Source organism: Coloeus monedula, assembly GCF_965178545.1.
Source record: "Coloeus monedula genome assembly, chromosome: Z".
NCBI classification, from domain to species: Eukaryota; Metazoa; Chordata; class Aves; order Passeriformes; family Corvidae; genus Coloeus; species Coloeus monedula.
The window spans coordinates 62,396,113-62,419,582 of NC_138822.1; the positions used below are offsets into that span (position 1 = coordinate 62,396,113).

The 23,470-nt window shown below is 42.1% G+C and overlaps 1 protein-coding gene across 1 annotated transcript in view; it reads right to left on the reverse strand.

Annotated features, from left to right (window-relative positions):
• SERINC5 (serine incorporator 5) overlaps nucleotides 1-23,470 on the reverse strand; it is a 36,626-nt gene that overhangs the window by 1,654 nt on the left and 11,502 nt on the right. Inside the window, exons 2-11 of the mRNA XM_082300861.1 lie at nucleotides 21,353-21,520; nucleotides 14,932-15,110; nucleotides 14,556-14,638; nucleotides 11,568-11,661; nucleotides 9,752-9,963; nucleotides 8,880-8,975; nucleotides 5,948-6,074; nucleotides 4,277-4,343; nucleotides 1,066-1,105; nucleotides 231-378 (exon numbers count right to left, since the gene is read on the reverse strand). Of these exons, the coding sequence (XP_082156987.1) occupies nucleotides 231-378; nucleotides 1,066-1,105; nucleotides 4,277-4,343; nucleotides 5,948-6,074; nucleotides 8,880-8,975; nucleotides 9,752-9,963; nucleotides 11,568-11,661; nucleotides 14,556-14,638; nucleotides 14,932-15,110; nucleotides 21,353-21,520 (1,214 nt within the window). The remainder of the gene's footprint in view (nucleotides 1-230; nucleotides 379-1,065; nucleotides 1,106-4,276; nucleotides 4,344-5,947; nucleotides 6,075-8,879; nucleotides 8,976-9,751; nucleotides 9,964-11,567; nucleotides 11,662-14,555; nucleotides 14,639-14,931; nucleotides 15,111-21,352; nucleotides 21,521-23,470) is intronic.

The window sequence follows — 23,470 nt, forward strand, 5'->3', positions numbered from 1 at the left end:
TTTAGCAATAAACAAAAGACTTTAACTAGGTTAACCCATAAAGGAAGCAAGAGAGAGCAGCCCTTTATAGTGCAAGATCTTGCTCAAGAATGCCCAAGAAAGACTTGTAATGTCTCTTCAAACTTCTACCATAAGGGTAGGAAACACCCAAACAGCAGAACTTCCCGTTCACATCTTCCCTCTCAACAGAGAGAGATGTTAATTTCTCAGCATTAAAGAAATACACTTACTGGAACCAGTGAGTTACTGTCATCATCACATAGAGAGAAGCCAGGAAGAAAACAAAGTGGAAGTAGGCATAACTGTACACTGTGCCCTTCTTCTCATCGTAAACCACAGTCTGGCCTCCCCTTTTCTCAACATGCTCTTCAGCATCAGCTGTAAGAGACAGGAAACAAGAAAGTTTTGCAAATGTAGTGAGAACTGAAAACAGCAGCTGGCTTCACAAAGAACACAGCAGAACATCTATGGTGTGATTTGGGAATGCGTGATTGACACAGAGTAACGCCTGAACATTTCCTTGTCCTCAGAGCATGGGCCTAAACCCTGAGCCAAAAACCGGACTAACACTGAAATCCTGCCCTGTATCAGCTTCCTGGCTTGCTGAGTAGATTTTGAGCATTGAGAGCATTTAAACTGCTCTACCTGTTAATATTTTTCTGGCAAGACCAAGCTGATAATTCTGATTGTACCAGGTCTGCAAACGGGACACTCCCTTCCTATCTCACTCCTGAACTGCAGTCCCTGCAGAGCTGCTGAGCCAGAAGTCCAGCAGCCAGTTACACACAGAGGCATGCAAAAAACAGAGATTACTCTTTGTATGTTGCAGTAATGAAACGTACTTTAAAGAATTATTAACTAGCCTAGTATTTTTAAAATGGTGTTGTGACATCCCTTGCTTCCCTCTGTAGCCTAATTTGGAGCACTTCATCTGCTTCAGTTTGCTTTCAGTACTCTATTGAATGAGGGTACGAGCAGCTCTCCATCCACAGCTGTGTCCTTACTCTCTTGGGTTTGGTCCAAAAGCCACAAATAAGGTAAATTGTGCAGTGAAAACATAATTACCATCTCCATCGGGTACACAGCAAAAGCAGCAACGAGCTACCTGTGGAACAGACAACAGGAAGAGGGTAAGAACCTGTGCTACAGCAAAGCAGAACAGTTGGGGAAGGAAGGTCTGTTATGCCTAAGATACAGACACTAATTTAGAAAAGTCTGGTTTGTATTTCCAACCAGCACCAAACTCAAAATAGAATTTGCCCAGTAGCTTGTAACAGCAGTTTCCAAGCTTTGGAAAAATGTGCTCAGTAAATTTGAAGAAATTAGCCAGTCTTTAAAAATTACTCTAGCCGCTTTACATAACTCTAGGTACAATGCAGATGCAAATAATTATGACAAAATGGAAAAGCTGCACTAAAGAACATTCATATTTAGGGGACTTACCTATTTAGATCTGCATATAAGAGCTCTTTAGGACATTTCTGTACTAGGATGAAAGTATAAGGAACTTCCAAAGCTCTGATGCATGGGTTGGAAATCACAACTGTACCAGTGAAAGTCTGAAATATACTTATCTTTGCAAGATTTTGCTGAAATGCAGCTAGAATGAGCACAAGCAGAAGGAGTAAAAGCAGAAACCTGGTTCTACTGTTTTATTTAAATGAAGATTTCCTTTTTTTTTTAATCTGATGGATAAAGAAAAGCTAAAATTGACACTTCTTGTGTTGAATGGTAACATAAATGGAGAAAAGGTGTTGACCATCTAATAAATAAATTTTAAGTATATTTCTTGCACCAGAATACTGTAAAAGTCAGCACTTTCTGTAGTGCATCACCAACATTATTTCTACTGATAATAACCTTCTCTGGGATTTATTTTGCTTGTGATCTGATTAAGACAATGAACTCTGTTAGGAAAATTCACTTCCCTAACTATCACATCAGTCAGTCTTTATAACATGAAAGTGCATTAACTTTGTATATTTATATGTTATTTATATCACAGTATACTGTGCAATGTAATGAGGCACTGGAATTTTACTGGAGACTTTGGTATTGTTCATGTTTAAGTAAAACAAACTAAAGGAGAGCCCAGTCCTGGAAATATGGACTTTGCTTCTTGGAAACTTAGAGCTGTCCATGAAGGATAAAACACGGCCCTGGACAGCCCAGATAAGGCCAGCATCCTAGAGTGTCTAAAACACCTTTGAAACCGTATCAGCATCATAGATAAGTAACTATCTCAAGACTGATTTAAAGGATGTCTGGATCAACAGACAAGCAGCAAGACTGCTGCAGAAAGAGTTGCTTTGCAAAGTTTTATTATGATTAATAATGATGATGTGGGTGCTAGTGATCAGCCAAATCACACTGCACCTGAATCCCTAAAGGGTAGAAGATCCCTGTGTAAAACCACATTTGGGGTGCCCCAGCTTTGTTGGGACACCACATACACATGAATAAATATTTATGCTTTGCACTTCTAAACTTTATGTTTTAGCTTCTGCCCTCTTACAGGGGCTGGTTGCATGTTTTCACAGACAGTAGGTCTTTAACGTAAAGTGTCCAGCAGAAACATCAAGTAGCAGGTTTACCCTGCATATCCATGACTACCTGTACTCACTGGGTTCATAAAGTCAGGAATAGCCAAAAAGCTCACTCTGTTTCAAAAGACCATCTGAGAGTTTAGATAAAACTACTTAAAAAACCCTTATTCTCTACCTCTTTCTACTCTTGTTGCGCCAAGCCTCACCTGAAGTGCCAGCTTGAATTACCCTGAGGCTGCACTCACATTCTGAAGCAAGCACTGGGTTCCCTTCAACATTTTAACCAGTTGTAATTAACTCCTGGCACAGAGTGATGACACTAGCAACGCTGGCATACACACCCCTAACCCCTAACACTCCAGCACAGTTGACAGACCCTCTCTGGGCTGAGAAGCAAAGGCCCTTTGGCACAGGGAAGGCAATCAGAGTGCAATTAGTTGCTCTTTACCAGTCATTTCTTTATATGTACATTCAGTGGCTCTAGTACACTCTTTAAAACCCAACGGTCCAGAACTAATCCAGCGGGCAAGTACTGTGGCTGATGAGATGGACCTTCCCAGTGAGGGGCCACATCCCAAATGCACACCGTGCCAGAAGTCCCCAGCCTTCCCGCTGCTCCTCCACAGGGCACAGAACCCACACCTCTGGTACAGGCCTCCTACAGTGCAAGGCTGGCAGAGGAGGTGCAGGGGCATGAAGGGCGGCTGTTTCCTCTCCAGTGCTCCCCATCCTGTCCCTCAGCACAGCGTGGGAAGGCATAGGCCCCATCTGGACCTGCCTAAGACAGGCCACGCCAGGTCTTGGTGCGCCATGCCCATCCGGCTGCGAGGGCTGGGCTGGAGCTGGTGCCCTGTCCAGCTGCAGAATCCTGCCATGGGGAAGCGCTCCTGGCACCCTAGCACTGAAACATGTCTTCCTTCCCTACGCCCAGCTACTGCAAACACCAAAGGCCTCAGAAGATAGCTCTGTGTTTTTGAACTCTCACAGGCACTCTGATTAAAGACTTGTGAAACAGAAGCTAAAATTGCAGATGCAAGTTAACACCAATGCAGAGAGAGCTAGGGATGGAGACTCATCTTCCAAACACACACATGTATTTGAAAAGCATCATTAGCAAGCCTAAGCAAGGGGAAACTGTTACTCAGCAAAACCCCACTCATTTCCCAGAGTTTTCTGGGTGTTCCCAGAACAAGGAAGCCAAAGAAACAGGCAGGTGGAATGAAGAAACTTGAACAGCTGAAACAGGGACAAGAAATACGATCAGAGATGAAACCATAGGCAAAAAGAAAGGGAATACTTATGTATGGAAATAAAAATAAGAGATAAGAATTTGGGATCATAGTTGCTATGAGAACAAAGGCAACCAGGACTGAAAATGTTCAAGAATGCCTCCACTTTTTCTTCTGGTAGCTTTCCAACACACTTTTCCCTTAAGTAAGAGGACATGAGCTCATGTGGAACACAAGATTTACAGGAAGTCTGCAGGATGCTGAATGAACTTTAAGAGCAACAAGTTATTTCAGTACATAAAGGCACCTCCACAGGACCAGCAAGACCTACAGAAGGGCCAATGTGGACAAATGTTCTGATGAGTCCTTACCCAGAGGCACATGGCACACATACTATCAAGACTAGCTTCTGTTTTCAGATTACTAGCCACAAAGACAACAGAAATAAAAGCATGGGAGAAAGTCTGCACAAAAATCCTGTGGCAAGAAGCAAGAACTCACTTCGGTTTCAGCTGTTGCATATATTCCTCTCAGTGCCTCTGAGCTTGCACGCGTTGTTGAGGTCAAACTAGGAGGAAAAGAAGACAGCGTCAAACCCCTGGGCATAACTATAACCCCAACAGGGTAACTCTTCAACATCACAGCAAACATAAGCAGTCTACTCCCATGTCTCAGCTAAGCATTTGCCTGGATGCTATCATCAAGCACTAGGTATGTGAGAAGTTTGTCCTGCACTATGTATAAACCAGCCTGGCAGATGGCCACTGGCCAGCTCAGACTGAATCATGGGCTCAAAAGTAGGTCACTCCTGAAAGGTGATGAATTCACCACCATCTGACAGCAGCAAAATCTAAGTGCTCCAATTTGCAAGTCAGAAGAGATCTCCCCTGCTGTGCACAACCAATGCTTTCATACTCAGTTCACAGCCATCACTTTGGCTCAGCACTTCTGTAAAGGCTTTGCCAGCGAACTCACAGGTCTCTGGCAGCAGTCAGTTTTCAAAAGTAAATTACCAGCAACTGTTGTCAGTGTACCAGTTCCTAGAAATTACTTTCTTGCATGACTGTAGTTATCTGGGGGGAATCCCTTCTAGTTTCTTCTGACAGGAAAAACTTCTTGACCAGTCCTGCTCCTTTAGGACGTGAAATGCAAACTTCCCATTACCCATAGGAAGGCTTTGGGGTACACACTGAGCCTTGGTAAGCAATGCCTCAAAACACTCCCCTTGAAAGTGTTCTTACCTCCCCAGCTATGTGGTACACTTCAGTGACAGGCTACATGTCTGTGTCCTGAAACACCTCCCTGAAGCACTGGAAATGCCTTTCTAATGTGAACTAGATCAATGATATCCATATCTGTATATTTTGTATCAGAACAAAATGGAACACATGTATATTTGATAAACAGAAGAATAAGTCTCTTGTTTACACTTCACAAAAATATGAAGGGGTTTCTGTACGTGAATTTTGAAGTGGACTGAATCAGAAGCAGAACCATCTCAAAAACCTGCAGCAGACAGGCAGTGCTGTCTCCTGGCAAGCTGCACAGCCAAAACAAGTGACACACTAGCTTTCAATCACCAGCAACTCCCTGTCCCAGAGCATGACTTCATTTATTGAAATGAACTGCAATAAGACAAGGCGAGCATCAAAGGTGAGCGTAACAAGCACAAGAAGGGTTTTTTTAAAGCAGATCAATGGCAAATCCTGATGGCAACACTGTGCTCATCATTTGTTCAAAGGAAGCCTTAAAGCGTCCCAAAGAGTTTCTTTGTTTTAAAGACTCTCAAGGCAGTCATAGCCTCTGCCAGGAGGCTACAAAAATTTCAGACAGATTTTTCAGGTGAATGTAACTGTATGGAGTTTTAGAGTTTGACCTCGAGATTATTTGGGATAATGGACAGGTGGATTTTTTTTCCCCTCTGCCTCTAGATCTAAATTCGATCTAATGATTTGATTCTAATGAGATGTACTTGTTTCAAAAGTTGTATTATCTTGTTGAACATTTTTAGCTGAAACTTCTAAAATTCTGAAGCTGAGGACAATACAAACCTTCCAGCTCAGCTCTATTTCACACCTCTCTGTGACTTTGCATGCAGCCTGCTGTAAGCCTTCACTGTCTGGACCACAACATTGCATTTACAGAAAGGTCGCTGCAAACTCCTAGACTTACCAAGAATATAAAATGCAGCCAAACAGAATTGTAGTACCCAAGCCAGTAACCAGGTTTTCATCTCTGTGCAGGCCTTGACTGAATTCAGGTACACAGATTGTGATATTCTGGTTGTTTTCATCCAGGACTTCACAAAACAGAACAAACAAAAAGAACAGTTTGCAGAGATCATTTCATTGCATTTTAAAGTAATCTTCAGACTCAAGGCTTTCATTGAAATATTTTTACTATGCAAGAGTAGGCAGGTAAATTTCACTTGTTTCTGTCTATCTTTTAGAAAGATCACAGGGAAAAATTGATAAATCTGACCTGGCAGACTCTGTGTTTCAGGCAAAACAAAAAATGCAACTCAGTAGGGTGCTAAAATTTCCTGTTTGACCACAACAGACAAACAAGGAAAAAAACTCCTGTTTTGTGAACTAAGAAATAAGAATTTGGAAGTCTGCCAGCACTTCACCCAAGGCTACAGAAACCATGTAAGACCAAGATAGTACAGACCTCAGACCAGAAATTTCTTTCACAGCAAGGGTGCCTTGAGGACAACTATGAAATCCATACACAGTTAAGAAAGGCAGTCGGTAGTTGCCCTGTTCTCAGACTGACACACAGAAGACCAAGGAAAAAAAGATGCACCAGTTACAGGCAGATTTTCATCTTGGCATGTAAGCAAATTCTTCTTCTAGGTCCCTGAAATGAAACCAATTCAGTCCTTGATGTTCCAAGTTGCATCTGGCTTTTTATTATCTCCCTGGAGTCAAGGCAAGGCACAGAGTAGTCTGCAGCATCACCCCAAAGCAAGAAATGACAGCTGTACCTTATATCAAATCAAGAGCTTTTTGAGTCAATGCTACTTAAGACATCTCCTTTTTCCTTCCAGCAACCACAATGTATCCCTATTGAGGCAGCACAACTGTTTGTACGGGCAGAGGGAAGAACGCAGCAAAGACTACGTCCAGGTTAAAAATAAACTCAAAGTCAGTCCCCTGACCCAGTGGGAGAGGACTTTGTACGGCCTGCACAAACAGCTTTATCAGCACACAGCAGGGACAGCACTGAGGTGAGAGCGAAAAAAAGGATGACCAGCCTTTATGGAACAGCTTGGCCAGAGATGCATAGATTCCCCCACCTGTGTCCATTAAGGACATGTCTGCAGACAGGCAGGTCCACTGTTTGGCAGGTGTTTTACCAATTCTGGCACCATAAAGCTAAGGCAGGCTGTAATTAGCACAGATTCAAGAGACATCACTTTTTGTTTGCTCATTCCTTCTAAATACATATCCAACTCTTAAAGGGTGTCGCAAATACTTGTAACTTGCATTTTCTTCAGGCCTTGTACACAAGATGCCCAATTCGGAAATCCCTCCTTGACAAATGAGTCAACATTAGGTAAGTTCATGGCAAACCTGAGTGACAAGGCCTGGGACACCATAGTAAGTGCCAGCACCTCACACATTGTCAGGCACATGCCACTGTGAAAGATGACAGGCAAACGTGGAGTCCTTATCACATGGACGGGGAGGAAGAAGCATCTCTGAGAGCAGATGACAACCATGAAAATTCTCAGGCATGGGAAGACAAGGACATCTAAGAGTGTGCTTGATGCATACTCTAACAAATGCAATAACTACACTTGCAATACATACAAGAAGAATCAGAACATTTACATAACTGCTGAAGACTGTCTGTGACAAGCATGAAACAACACAAGGCAAATGATTTAATTCCACATATCACTTTCTTCCCCTTCTTTTTCATTTTACACTGTGTCAAGACTTTTGAGTAACTCAGAAGCCTTCTAAATTCAACTCCATATTAATTCAAAACACTGCTAAAGTTCCATAAGTAAATTTTACACCTAAATACTGTCTGGTTTACTTCCTAACTCTAGAATACTCTTGCGTGTGTGTCTGTATCTACACAAGTGTGACAGATTTTTTCTGCCAACTCTCCCCTTTCTTCTTGAGAGGTGTCTGTATAAACTTTTCCTTCCTGCCATTGGATTTATTTTCCTCTAGTTATTGTTGCTTCCGCTATTGAAAACCAAAAGTTGAGCAATAATAAAGGATGTTTTAGTACTACTTCAAACCAGAAAGATCTTCTCTAAGTGAAAAGAATGCTTCCAGTCCAAACATATGAATCTGATATTTATTTGGGTAAAGGAAAGTTTGAATTGTGCTGTAAAGTCTTGGTGTTTTTGTAGCATAAAGAACTTAAAACTCTAGCGAGTTCCATACTCCTGACTTGCAATGCCAGTGGCTGAAAGGCAAGTGGAGTTCAAGAACTCTGCTGAAGAACAGCATCATCTCAACTGCAACATAACTCCGAGATGTAACTCCAAGTCCTTTCTTGGAATATTTCCTCTCAAAACAAAAGACATGTGGTACTCAAGTTTTTGCTTCATGAGGAGTCCAGGCCTACCTAACAGACTAATTCTAGGAGCAAAACCTGTCATATTAGTGTTCACTTTGATGGCCAGCACCTACTACCTGGACCTTGTAAACTTTTGGATGGATCTGATCACCCAGCTTGTTCCAGAGGAATCCAAGTTTGTTCCAGTCCTTTCCTATCACGTGACCTAACACATTATGTATATTGTCATATCCTATTTTATGAGAACGTGTACTTGCCATAGGAAGAACAGACTACAAGGCTCTGGGAAATTTGTTCTTAGGAAACAGGACATGGTGCAACAGATGCAACTCACCCAAGATAAGTTAAGCACCCCTAGACCAAAGCATTTTACTCACATGGAGAGTTCCAATTGCACAGTCTCTTGGCTGCACAGTTTTATTTGTACTATTTGCAATTTCTTCTGTGAAGACCAAACCCAGCACTTCTATATGCCTGAGTCTGTTAATCCAGGTTTGCTAAATTCTTGCTTTTAATACATGGCATGTTGGAAAGAATTTACATAAAGCGTTAGATAACTTACTAGTTTCTGGTGGTTTGCTGGATAGTGCCGAGAAAGTGAGGTACATGACATAGCAGCTGATAACTCCTGACTGCAGCAAACCAGAATGGGGCTGGCCTTTACAAGAAAAAGGAAAATTAGTTATTTTTGTAGACTGAAAACTGAAAAAGAAACTTATGTCCTTTAAAGAACAGCACACCAGTATCTTTTGGTTTTTATTTAAGGCAGTTAGTAAGTGTTTGAGGCAGTTTAGATACAGTTCCACTGACCAGTAAAGAGAAAAAAGTCTATTCTTTAGCTCTGCCGGTTGTTTTAGAAAAGCATTAGAGAGTGCCATGTAAGTAAAGAATCATCTCTGTGCTGTTCTTTTGCCAAATGCAGCAGCTTTTCAAAAGCTATTGACAAGCTGCCACAATAATTTTATTTGCCTGTAAAATCTCTGTTGGAGTCACTCTACTATTTTCAGGCCCAATGTATGCAAGATACTAACAGCACACACAATATGAAATAAAGCTGGCAACTCCTCCAGGCCCAAACTTTACAAATGATAAATCCCAAGAAGTCAAAAGTAAATGGTGAAACAGTGGTGAGTGAATTTGACAGCTACCACTGCCAGACTTAGATAAATTTCACAACACAGTGCCAGCCATCAGCAGGTGAGCCTTCTTTACACTATGTGCCTGATGGCACACCCAAAATGTCTCACACCTCTGTAGTTTTAGCAGTCAAGCTGACAATGAGCCACAGCAACTCACAATGTAGATAAAGAGTCAAGAGCAGCACCAGTTCTGAACTATCATGAGATTTTCTGCCCTGACATGGCTTATGCCTCCAGGCACACAACTGTGGCAGCACCAGGAATCCAGGAGGAGGAGAAAGGTCAGTGGACTCACGATTCTGGACACAGGGCGATATGGCCACCAGGGACACAAAGAGGCACAGGCCACCGTTCACTCCGATCAGGACCTTGTTGTACATGCAGCCCTCTGAGCGTGTGTAGAAAAGAGCCATGAGGACCAGAGCTGCCACAGCGATGGAGTACAGGATGAGAGTGACCAAGGCAAGCAAACCATTCCACACCTGCTTGTGGTTTGCACCTGCAGTCCTGGGGAGAGAGAGACAAGCATCTTATCTTTGTCTTCCCTTGCCCAAAACATAAAATTCTAACAGCTGAATAGTTCATATCCTCAAACACAAAAGACAGTGTTTACTTTCCGGAAGCATGCACACGTCACTACACCAACACAGACTCCTGCAAGGTTCTTACCCATGAAGCAGAGGGAAACATTCCTTATCCCCAGTGTTTATCTTCTGTACTATCACAATCAGCTCTTTCTGTAATTATAGCCCAACGCTGACTCCTAGAACTCCCAGAAATTCTCTGGAATCAGCCCATCAGTGTATCTCAGCTCAATACTTCAGGGGTTTCCTCAGAGGCAACTCCAAGCGTCCCAGGCTGGGCCGGGGAGTGGTGCTCCCCACACAATGAAACCAGAGGTGTATTGCTTGGCCATGGCCTCTCTTCTGCTCCTTGTACTACCTTGATAGTTTTACTACTCTCTCAGTCAAAAAACCTCCTCTCCACTTGGGTCTAACCACCAGTCTTCCTCAGCTAAAGTGTGGTCCATCTTGTTTTCCCTTCTTCACCTTCCAAGGGTCTCTTGCAAAGACCACCAGCGTTTAAAAGAAGAAACTAAAACAGTTGTTTTGACACAACGGGCTGTTTGGTGGATGGAAAGTCTTTTCAGTGTTTTTTTTTTTTTTTCTGTTGTTTTGTGGAAACAGGACTTATTTTAAAAGAATATCTAATGTAAAGAAAGCTAAAGTTAAATGCTGGTGTTGGAAATCTTTCATCCACAAAAAAGCAGCTACAGTAACTACCACTAAAAATATCTGTGGTATAAGGACTTCTCACCTCTTCCTCCCTGAAACAGGAATCGCACAAAGCTGAAGGTTTGCTAAAACTCTTCCTTAGCAGGTGGTATTTTAATTAGAACAAGAGAGGACTGCAAGAGCTTGTAGAGGAAGAAATGTGAGACAGAAAGTGTGGAGGTAGAGGCAGGAGAATACATGTGGGAAGACAATTTAAATATTTTAAATTGATGAGAGGTGAAGGGCTAGGAAAGTAACAGAAAATACACTTGAACCAAAAATGCAGTCAATGCCCAAATGGTGTATATCCATGTTGATAATGGAATCTTGCATATTTAGATGACAGGAAAGAAGTTGAACACAAATTTAGCAGTTCTCATGTTGAGAAAAAAAATTGATGTGCATTAAGCTGACACAGAAAAAGCAGGATTTATCAGTTCACAACACTGCACGCAGTTTCACTATTACATTTTGCAAACCCAGTTTTATTCTCTTGCACCATTCTACTCAGCATGTAGATGCTAAGATGTATTTTCATATAAAATATAAAATAACTTAAAGTAAGAGATTTTTGCATCCCAAGACACTACTAGTTAACGGAAGCCAAGCAATTCAGGTTAAGAATAAAGCAGCAGAGTAGAAGTGAGCAATGAGGAAACATTTCTGTTGGGGAAGGAGAAAGTTTATGAAGCAAATATGAACAGCTCTGAATATTGACATTCAACTGTCTTCTTTCAAAAATTACATCCATGATACTTTTACATTATTGGTTACAAGAAAAGTACTGGCCAGGAGTCCACCAGAATTTTAAGCAAATAACTACTGCCCAACACATACCAATTTTTATTCCACTTGTGTGCAAATTCAACCAGCAGGATGAGCTGAATGGCAATGAAAAGGAACCCTCCTGTTGCTCCTACGTAGCGCCAGGCTGCAAGGCAGAGAGGCAGAAAATAGGTCAAACTGCAGTTGCCTTTCCCTTGAAATAAAATGGATTTATTGTCTATGCAGTGAAGCTATTAATGCTGTTTGAATATCTCAAGCCCACAGATGTAGCAGGAGATGGGAGATTTCAGATGAAAGGCCAGCTCAGTTAACTCAAGATTAGCTCCCTGATGAATTCAGCTTGCAACCTGCTACACTTTCAACATAATTATGTTAGGACAGCTACTGAGTTTCCCTAACCTAGAAAATTTTTGTGGACACTGTGAGTTACTACATTAAGACAGAAAATACTGAAACCCTTATTTGTGACTGGCAGGAGGGAGGTGGTGTGAAGGCATTCCACAGGAATCTAAACTCTGAAATTGCAAGGTACTGGAACCCAATCATTACTAAAAAGGGCAATTTCTTCTCCTCCAGATTCCAGTACTGCATAAAAACAAAGGTGGGGTTTATCTATTCATAAATGCTGTTCCGAGCCACTCCCAAGGAACACTTGGTATTCACTGACTGGTTTTAAGACAGGTTATTTGGCTACTTAACTGCTGACCTACATATACTGTATTTGGGTAGCTGCTTGGATACTTGGGACAACAGATTTCTTACATGCAACATCAGAAATGTCTGAGGAAATACAGATACCTATTTTAATTTTTAGCTGTATATACAGCTTGTAGGCAGTATGCAGCCTACAAGTTACTCCAGGTGTGCAGCTGATTTCAGTGAAGAAAAGACCAAGGAAAGGCATCAGCAAAATTCAGGCATATCCTTCCATTGTGCTTTCCTTTTGAAAAAGATCACGTGTAAGTTAAGTGGAAGAACAGAACAGTCAGGGCTCGTTCCCATTAGCAGTTGATGTAGAGATTACTTCATTTTTTTTCTTAGTCTATCATAAGCTCATTATTTGAAACAAGCAAAAATGTCATTGTCTGGTTTGCTAAACAAATTGTATACACTTGACAAGCATTCTGTTCTTCAAGCACACAAAACAAAAAAACGGATGAAGTTATCCTGTAAAAAAGTACATAAAAATAGGCAGGGCACAAAGTGGCATGTCTATTTTAGAGAGGAAGAGTAGGAAAAGTCAGACCACCAGTGGAGTGAATTACTACATAGACAGACTCTCATGATCTCCCTCTGCCACAGTATACTGCAGGATGTTTACGGATCAATCAAGATAAGGTTAGCATGACCAGTGTAGATTTAACACTACAACCCACAGAAACCTACTGCTTGCACACAGTATTTCTCCTTCACGATTAACAAACTGCTTGGGAAATATGGCAAGAGATTTTATTTTTTAAGAAAAAAAAAACAGTTGGGAGAATGACCCCAACCCTCTAAAAAAAACCCCAAAACCAACCAACCAAAAGACAGCATAAGTTTCTTGAAAAGAGGGAAGAAAACCCCACAAACATACTATACCTAAACCATCTGTAAATCTCAAATTCAGGGGCAGACTAGAGGTCAGTTTAGCAGGAGTTGCAGAATAGAGCTTTACACTGCAAAGTCAAGAGATAGTTCGGGGAAGAAAGCTTGTTATGCTGTATCTCCAGACTACATTAGACAGCTGTTGAGGATCAGCACAAAAAACTGTTTCTTCTTTTCTGCAAACACTTCCTGAAGACATTTCACCATGAAAAGGGTCATTTGCAAAGATGACAGGCAGTCTCACTGGCCCACAGGTACAAGGCATTGTACTGCTGCATCTAATCCAAAGAGTGAATGGGTCCTAAGGACAAACACATATAGCCATCCCAAGGCTTCAAAGAGGAGATGGAAAAGCAGCACCAAACTGAGCCAGGACCCAATAAACAGACAGCAAGAGCAAGAAGGTGAATTCTACCTGTTAGTGGTTTACTTGTACTGGTTTCTACTTTAGTTTCCCAGAGTACTGTGCTCATAGTCTGTCTGCCCACTCTATTCTCTTCCCCATGTTACTCCTTCCTCCTGCCTTTTTAGACATCCTGGCTAGAGCAGATGGGTGCTGAGAACAAGGCAACCAAGCAAGTCTTAGTGGAAGCAGGCAGCATACACAACTGCTCCTTTGCTCTACTGATCCCATCCCTTTTCACCTGTCCAGACCCAACAACTTAAGGGCTTACAAATACCTGTAGGATGTACTTACTGCAAGAGAACAAACTCATTTTGGTATCACCAGGGTTTTTGCTCCTAGCCCACAAGACTCCTGCGATACACTCCCCTCCCAGCTGGCACTTCAGTACTGGCCTAGTACCAGCGTGCCTGTGTAGTGCCAGCATGCCTTCCAATACTGGAAATGCTTCTGTCACAGCATCCTCAGCAGAGCACTCACACCAGGGCCCAAGAACTCTAATTTTACCTTACTGTATGTATGCCACCAACCTGAAAATTAACAACATCCCAAATTCCTCTGGGGCATTGTGGGTTTCCAGGCAGCAGACACCAATGTCCAGCAGGTTACTGTGCCTCCTGGAGCACTGGCACCTCTCCACTGTGCAGTCTGGCTGCTGCACTATGCCAGAGCTACCTGCACAAGCCAAACTAATACGCAGCTCTGTGTTCTTGAGTGACAAACTCCTTCTGCACCATTACAGTTCCCTATTTCTTAGAGAATTTGCAAGAATTCTTAAAGAATTCCTGCAGTGGTATTGTTACCTACCCCTTTGGCCTGCTCTTGGTCAGGAAAAAAACATGCTGTTTCCTGCACATTCACATGAAGACCACATAGTTTGTGCACACAGTGGTCCCCCTAAACAATCCTAAATACTCTTTTTGCACCTGGCCTGTAAAGGCTTTTCTTGAAGAAACAAGGCAATATTCATGTTGATTAGACCTCTCGGATTTATAACCACTCACAAGATAGTACAGAACAAAGCAGCATAGCAAAACAAGAGGACATACCATTGAGGAAAGTGTCCTGATCAGGAATGAAGAAGGCTCCTGAGCACATTGCTGCCAGAACTATAAGTTTAATAAGCCAGAATCTGGATGAGAGAAAAAAAACAAAAAAACCATCCAGTTGTAATAGGAATTAGAGGTTTTCACTCTAGTACCACAAGAAACCTCTATTTAAAGCCTAACGAGAAAAAAAACCCCATTCTTTTTATGACTGATTACCACTTTAGTTAGTTTTCACTTGACTGCATTATTTCTTACAGTAAGAGCAGAGTAAAGTTTTTTTCTTTTTTTTTCTGCCTAGTACTACACCCAAGTGGAAAGTTCATGGCACAAACTTGTAAAGAGATGTGAAAATTAAGCACTCAAACAAAATACTCACCCATTATGAATGTATGCTCGGCAGCTTTTGCTGCTGTTAATTTTGATGGTGAACAAGAAGAATAAAAAGAAGAAACAGGCCATTCCAAAACAGACTTTGTACACTGCAGAGTATCCCACCAACTTCTCACACATCTCACCCGCCTGAATACCCTTGCACATCTGCTTGTAGAAGGGAATCTGAAAAGCAGAACACATCATATATAAGCTGTTAGAATGGACACGAAGCATACATAACCAAGCATGTCTATGTCTGTGCACCACTGACTTTTCACTGGCTTCATTTAATACCTTTCACTTTTGATATGCCTTCAGTCTGGATTTCAGGGTTCAGGGGATATAACAAAATCTGAAACATAGGGACTGAAGTCTTCCAGAGCCTTCACTCAACTCCTTACAGATCCCTTGGGGTACAAGTCCACCTTCCTTCATCTCTGTTAGCTCATGCCATTCCTGTCCATTACTGCTTATTCCCTCACCCTGGGGATCTTCTCCCTTCTTCCCATGCTGTACAGAAAAAGACTCTGATTGCTTCAGTAATTCACGTTACATGAGACATAACAGGGGCTTGTGCTTCCCTGGCTGCAAATGCAGACTGAAGAACATCCAAGTGTCACAGGGACAGCAACCACTCTCCTCTCCATCACAGCTTCTGAAAGGGAGCTGTGCCAGTTGATCTGATGTTGTTTTAAATTAACAGAAAGGTGGAATATTCCTGCCTCTCTCAACTCATTAAATTAATATTTGCCTTTGAGGCCTTTCCCTGCAAAGTGGAAAGCAAACAGCTGCACATTTTGGCTTCAGTTTCACCACACGAACATGATGCTGGGTGCTCAGAAAAGCAGGTCTGTGTGGCCAGGACCCACTGCTGTGAGGCACCTCTGTGCAGACATCCACCCCTCACAGCCAGAGAACCATTCAGCTGCACAGAAACACAGGAATTTAGTTAGAAAACCACTGTCCATTTCAGAGAAAAAAGGCCTTTCTGTATGCTTACAGCCTTCAGCAGAGGCTGGTAAGACCAGTTGAACAACATTATTAAACCCTCTGGAGCTGACTGCTGCTACAGGTGACTGGAGGATAGAGAAGACAACATGTAGCAGGACACAACATGCACAAACCAACAGCTGTGGCAAAGGAAACCCCTTCACATTTAGCAAGCAGGTCAGTACACAAAGCTGTAACAATGAAAGAACAACAGGGCCTGGGTGCTAGTCATCAGGCAGCATTCCCAGCTGGGTAGAAAGCCCTCTGAAATGCAGGAAACAAGGGATAAACAAGTATAAACTGCCAGCTTCCAGCCACCAGGCTCTGAAAGTCCGCCTCTCGGCAGGGTATGTAACTTCAATCCACGTTCCAGGAATCCAAACCTGAGGTCAACAACCCTCCCAGGACTTTCTCAAAAAGAAAAGCTATATTAGCAGCTCACAGCAACACTGAGATGCTGAGCTAAGGGTAGCAAACATAACCACAATATGGAGCTGATCCTTGCTGGGCTGGAACCAGCTGAGGAGATGAAAACTGGTCTCAGCACAGCTGTGTGGTGTTACGAGAATGGATTCAAGCTGGGCCACTCTGAGTAGCTCTTTCAGCAATAACTCAGAGATGAGCAGTCACCACATAAAGAAGCTTGACATTAAATATGTAGCTGTGGCTAATTCACATACAAGAGTTTTTAGAAAGCTTCTGAGAAATTGTCTGGAGCATCAGCAACACTTTTCCCAGGTCTTGGAAGGCAATGAAATGTCAGACTGGGCAAACATGCCAGCATTTAAAATGAGCAAATGGATTGACTAGAATAATTATGAGAACTACCAATGCCACAGTGATGCCAGGGCAAGCCACAACAATGCCAGAGAAAGCAACTGGCTATCAAGGAATGCCTTCATGTTCTTTGCTTATAATAACCATCAATTAGGAGAGGTTAGAAAGTGGCATAATATTAAATTAAAATTTTTCTTGGAAAATTACTTATTTGTTTGATATCAATGACAGTACTCACCAAGGGGACAGAGTTTTACAAGATCTGTTCACTTTACTTAGAAGACTTTCAGAACAAAACACAACAGAACAAAAATACCACAGAACTTGATTAACTCACTAGCTAATTAAAAACAGATCTCTGAGTAACCATAAATAGGCAGCTTCTTTAATTGCACAGGTTTCTTGATGGGATTTTTGAACCTATACATTCTTTCCTCCTTTAAGTATTAACTTCATCACAGAAAACAGAGAGAAAATACATGGATTCACAAGAATAACAGCTCAGTTTGCCCTACAAAAGCAACAAAGAGCTCAGCCATCATGTAGTATTCACCATACTGCGTAGTAAAAAGTGATAGCCACAGGACTGAATGCCCTTTTAGAAGACCCATAGTCCTGAAGGAACAAAACAAGAATAAAATCGAAGTCTTGGAGACCCCAACAGATAATAAACACAAGTACAATGCTGGGGACAATAGGACTGATGTAATAAAAAGGGTGTGTTTTTGTGAAAGGATGGTCTACTTCTGGAGACAATTTATCAAGGCTTATGTGACTTCACTGAGAGACAAAAAAGACTAATTTTTTTTCAATCTGTATCTCTGAAACACATTCAGCTGCTGAGAAGGCTGCCCACCCTACATGCTCCACCATGCTTTCCATTTGCTAGATATTTTTGACAGCTGTTAAGTCACAGATTAGTTATTTGCCAAGATACTGTGAAATAGCTACTTTTATTACCTTTAAAAGCAGCAGAAGCTAAATTCTTTGGTCTCTGAGTAGAGGACAAAGCATTCTTGTTGCAGAAACTCAGTATCCGCTCCAATAACACAAAAGCCTCAGCTGCTGCGCAAGCAGTGATGTTATCACAGCAAAGCTGGCAATTTTCCAGCACACTCTGAAGCCCTCAGAGATGAAGAACAACTTTGAGTAGCAACTACAGAAACAGGGTGCCCTAAACTTGCTCTCACTGCAAGCTGCAGGCACATGGAACCATCTCAGTGAAAGGAGCCAGCGCTGGGGCCGGGACAGGGCCTGGCTACCCCCGGGTGGGGTCTGTCAGCACCCAAATGTGGGAGTGTAGGAGCACAGCAAAGAGCATCAGAGGGGCACAGGAAGGAAGGAGTGTGTAGAAACGGGCTTGAAGGACCCTGCTTTCATCTGGATGGCCTCACCCAAGGAGGGAGAATATGGCAGGCAAACTTTGTTATGAAAACAGGAAGCATGGAAGAAAATCTGTGCAGGTGGGAAAGCAAGGGCAAAAAACCCTGCGTAAAATCACCTCTCCCAGGCAGCTGAGAAATGAAATAAAAAGCCAAGAAACAATCAGACCAGAACACATGTCATCATGAATCTATGACTAAATTTTTATCAGAAATATGCAACGGGCATCTGCACTCAGAACCCTTATTTTTGGTAGCATGTTTGGGGTTTAACGTACAATAATGCAGTTAAGGGCCAAGACATAAACCTATCTGGGGAAATAAGCCTGAAAGTATGTTTTGCCAGAAGTTGTGGCCACCTTGTACTGACATGCTTTCACACAACTGAACTGAGTTTTACTGGTGTTTGTTTTCCTGAAAATATCTTTCCTATTTTTCTTTTCATTAATTAAGTAGGACATGGATATTTTCAGACAGAAACCACTAGTTTTGAAAGAGCTTTAAGATTAAAAATTTAATTTAAAAAATCAAAACATTGTTTTGAGAAATCAAAACAATTCTTTCCCTTTTCTTCTCTCAGTTATCCTTTGAAAGCCTGTGAAATGCAAGGTTTTGCTTCAACAGAACACATGTGAGTAAAGTTGTATCTATTTTTTAAAAAAACAGTGTAACAGGAAAAAAGAAATCATATATGGATCAAGGCACTTAAAGTTGTGCCCTGCTTTTCTTCATTTTGGAACAGAATCAAGTCTCTAAACCATTTTGTGTAACTCCATATTGGTCTTCTCTGTATTTCTGTTTCTGTTACCAGGCTCATGTCTTGATTGATGAACACTCCATCTTTTGCCTTGGTATGCAATATTGCTCTTGCAAAATCTATTTTACATCATACTATCCAAAATATTTTCCTGGACATATCCATCAACTTTGTCCCTGTTCCTCCACTGTCTCTTGCTTCTTTCCCTAGAGATCTACTACTGCAGACTTGGGAACTTACAGCAAAACAACCAAAGAGAAAAACACACCTCTCACTGACAAAAGAGAGATTCCTTTCATGTAAGATCAGCATGAGTATTTGAGCTCTACACTGGTAAAAGAGACGTGTTCCTTGCCAAGATTACAGCTCTAAAAAGGACTGCATTACAATTTGAAATTCTTTACCTAAATACAAAAATTAAAAAAAAAAAATCTGATTAAAATTAATCAAAATCTGTCTTCTCTCAAAAAAAGAGAGAGTGAGGTCCCAAAAATATCATGCAAAATATTTGCTTACAGTCTGGCTTCAGGAACTAGGAGTGTTCCATGACCCAGCCAAAAGCAAAGGAATCAGTAAGTGCACAGCACTTTCAAAACACAGCTCATCATTGGGAAGCTGAGACTGGTTAGTTTGAACAAATATTTTCAAGGTGCACTCCATTGCAACTGTGCTGAATTAGCTTCAGGGATCTTTGAACTTTTAACAGCCCTGAACATAATTATTAAATTAGAGAGCAGATAAAGAAAGCTTACTTTCAGATGGTCCATTTACTATTCAAAGACATCAAATGCTCTAAACTAAGAGAGTGATTATCTTTCCACTTTAAACTAACAGCTACTCTTTGTGCCATTTCTTCCCACACTCAGCTTTCAAGACTATGAATTGGAAAAGAAATTTGGCAATACTGAAAAGCATGTTGTTGAAGGCTTCTTGAATCACTTTTCTGTTGGATACTCTGAGTGAGTCTTTTTTTGTTAGGGATACAAGCTGCATTAAAACCACACTACTGATGGAAAATAACTTTATGAAATTTGGATATAAGCACATAATTTGTCTCCCACGCACTTAAGTTCCTTGGGTTATTCCCTTTATTGCCAAGCTAAGCATCTAGTAAGTCAAAGTAATTCCTGGCAAGCAATTTCAGCACGCACATGTTGAACCGTTTTTAAGTCACAGCTCACAGGCAAGTGTCGTGTCTGTTCTGGGTGCTCCTACAGGGTGGTAGGGAGCCCAGGGTAAAAAGGTGGCACTAGGGTAACTCATCCGAAATGCTATTAAATGAAAGAAAGTTAGGACAGAACATAGAAAGAAGGTACCATGGGAAGAAAGAAAGGTCACAGGCAGCAGAGCACAGAAGCCCTCAAATTAGCCTGCTATAAACCCGCTGGTTCATCTGTGTTGCAGGAAGGGGGTGCTGCCACCAGCTTCTGCATCTGGGATGCTCTGGAGGGAAGTGTTCCAGACACAACCGAAAGTCAAGTGCAGAATGTAACCAGGGCATCAGCTTGTTCAGCAACTGGTTCAACTAGGAAACAGTGTGCAACCAAAGCACTCTCTTGGGAGAGGAGCACAAAACAACTAGATGCCTGCACTGAGGGAAGCCTTCTGAACCTCCAGGACAAGCACATACACAACCCTGAAGCAGGCCCAATGATGCATTTGGTGCAGAACCTTCGTTTTTTAAGAATTAAGCATAGCAGCCCTTGTTCCCTCTACTTAAAAGCAGGGTTTTATTTTTGTAGTTTGTAGTGGGTGAGAGAGAGGATTTGTCCTACTTGGGTGGCTTATGAAACCAAACCAAGTATGTGGTACAACAGGACCAGTGTGTGAGAACAAGGAGGCTGGTGAGCATTTAGCTTAGGAAAGTTATATTAAGACTCTGAAAGAAACTTGAGTTCTAAAATCTAGCTTTAGCCACAGCTCCTTTCATCCTTTTGAAGCTGTTTAATTTAAAAGACAATTAGAGATGAACAGTATTTGCTGTGGTTAAAGGCCATGTGAACACAATGACTCAACACACACCGAAGGAAACCCCTTGTAGAGGCTCTGCAGCATTGTGCTTTGCAGTAGTCTGTCACACGAGGAAGGCAGAATTAAAATTGCAACACCTGAAGAGTTATTTTCTAATTTGCTGCATCTTCTACTAAACAAGCTGCCAGAGACAAAATCAAGGTTAGACTGAACTGATTTGTTCTTCTAAAACAAATTCCCTAATACTTCTCCCTCCTGTGACACTGCCTGCATTGCAAACCTGGGGTGGGTTCACTGCAGCAGACTTCTGCACCAGAGAGGAAGGATGCTAGGCCTGGGCCCTTCCTGTTGTGGAACATACTCAATGGGTGACAGGAAGAGGCTGAAAAATCAAGAGACTAAGCATTGAAAAATGATTCTGGGTTTGGAAGTGGATGGGTGGAAGAAATTGACTGCCTCTTCTGAGGGAGCACCCCTATACACAAAGAGCCATGTAAGGAGCCCCATTTTCTTCCAGGGGCAGGAGTGACCACACCTCTGTTACTTACATGAGTTTTCATTTCGTTAGCTACTGTTGTAGACATCATGACACAGCAGATGATGGTCACCAGGATGAAGTAAAGCGCATACATGAAGCGGGTGCTGGTTGACTGTTTTATCTTGGGGCAGCATTTGCAGCACAAGGAACAAGCAGCAGTACCGCAGCAGCAGGCCAGCTGAAAAGTAAGAAAAAAAACCGCAAGTCAAAAACCCACCAAAACCCTCCACCTTAGCATTTCTATTGCAAAAGTTAGACAGGGAAGCTAGGAGACTTCCTGAAAACTCCAGAATTTCTCAAGTCCTTTCCTCCCAGCTGAGCAGCACTTAAGTGGAAGCAGACTGTCTTGTTTATCAAAACTCACTAGTTTAAAGCACATCAATTTCTAGCTTTCCCAGATTTGCTAAGGATGAGAGACAGATTTCCTTGTTTATTTTAGTTTTCTACCCACAACTGAGGATCCACCAAGATAAAATCCACAAAACATAGCAAAGAGCATTTAGTTACCTTATTTAGCAAAGAAAAAGGTACTGAATAAATCCTGAAAGGCATCTAGACTGATGGTCATTATTTTCTTGCTGTCAACAGTATAACTGACTTTCACAGAACCTGGATTCACCTTCCCTGCCTTCTACTTTTAGAAAAGTCATATATAAAATACAAAGGTAAACCTTACTTATATACATAAGGCAGCACTGTCCATGGCAGGCCCTTCCTTGCAAAAGGCAGCAGCTCTGTATGATTCCCGTGCTTAACCCACTGGCCATGACCACAGGAGGGATTTTTGGACATCAGCAGGCAGCCAGGAGCAGGGAGCCACCCTCCCAGGTCTCACTGCTACCAACCCAGAGTAACCTCACCCCATAACACTCCCATTTTCCAGGGGCTCCCTGTGGCTAGGTATGGTGCACTGCCAGAGCCTGGTGCTCGAGCACACCAAGGCTGCTTCTTACTGGTGTTTCCTTAGCTTTTGGAAGGGCCATAGGAACATTCAGAGGATGTTCTGCTTTCAGCAAGCAGTTGTACAAGGTGGATGCTTGCCAGAGGAGTGAAAATCCACAAGTGCCACATTTGAGTCATCCAGGCAACCTTCATTGGTTGAATGTGCCTTCAGGTGACCAGCCATCATGCACTGTTTTCCTCCCAGGACACTTTCTCTTCCAGCATCAATGACTTGTCTGATAAAGGGGAGGGGGTTTGCAGACACATATATCCACAGAGTCCACATAAATCCACAGAGTCTCACAACCAGACTGGTTGTTCAAAGAGCCTCAAATAATTTTGAAGAAGTCTCTTGAAAAGACTCCCAGTTTATCATTTCCTTGCCATGACTAGTCATGGCAAGGAAATGATAAACTGGGAGTCTTTTTGCAACACTCAAGCTCATACTTCCTGCCTTCAGCCCCCAGGAAGGGGGTGGCAGACAGGCCCTTCCCTTGCTCAACAGCAGCTCTTCAACTGCAGAAGACATTAAGTGGGGACACTCCAACCCAGCTCCCACGCTGCTCTCCTCTCACTTCACCACTGGATCTCATGTCAGAGGAGACGGGGCCTCAAAGCACGCAGCTGCTAAAACTGCTGCTACTGCAAAACAGAAATCCTCCCCAAAACACAGAGCTCCAGATATGGGGAATAAACAGAATGGCCTCATGTTGGCACCGAAGCTGGAAATTAAAAATACTGTGTACACATCATGCAAGTATACTGCCAAAGTAGAAGGCAGTAGTGGCTGAATGGCAATTCTATTTTTTTTAGGTAGTGACATTACATTACCTTTTACAGCATCAACACAAGTCCAGGAAATAAGGAAGCTATGGTAAGTTACTGATTCAGCAAACAAATGGGATAACATTTCAAAACAAATGCATACCAGAAATGTATAATTCACCCAATTCAGAATTATAACAACAACAAAAAAATTAAGATTAAAGGTCCTTTTAACCTGAAAGGATTTGGTATCAGCCAAATCCAAAGGATCCATGATGAACCTGAACAGTTGCCCTTAGCATAATACTAACAATTACAGTATAGAAGTAACAAGGTATGCAGCTTTGGCATTTGTAAGGAGAAAAACATTTTCCTACACCAGGTGCTAGAGAGCTCTGCCAGTAAACTCTCGTCTACATCC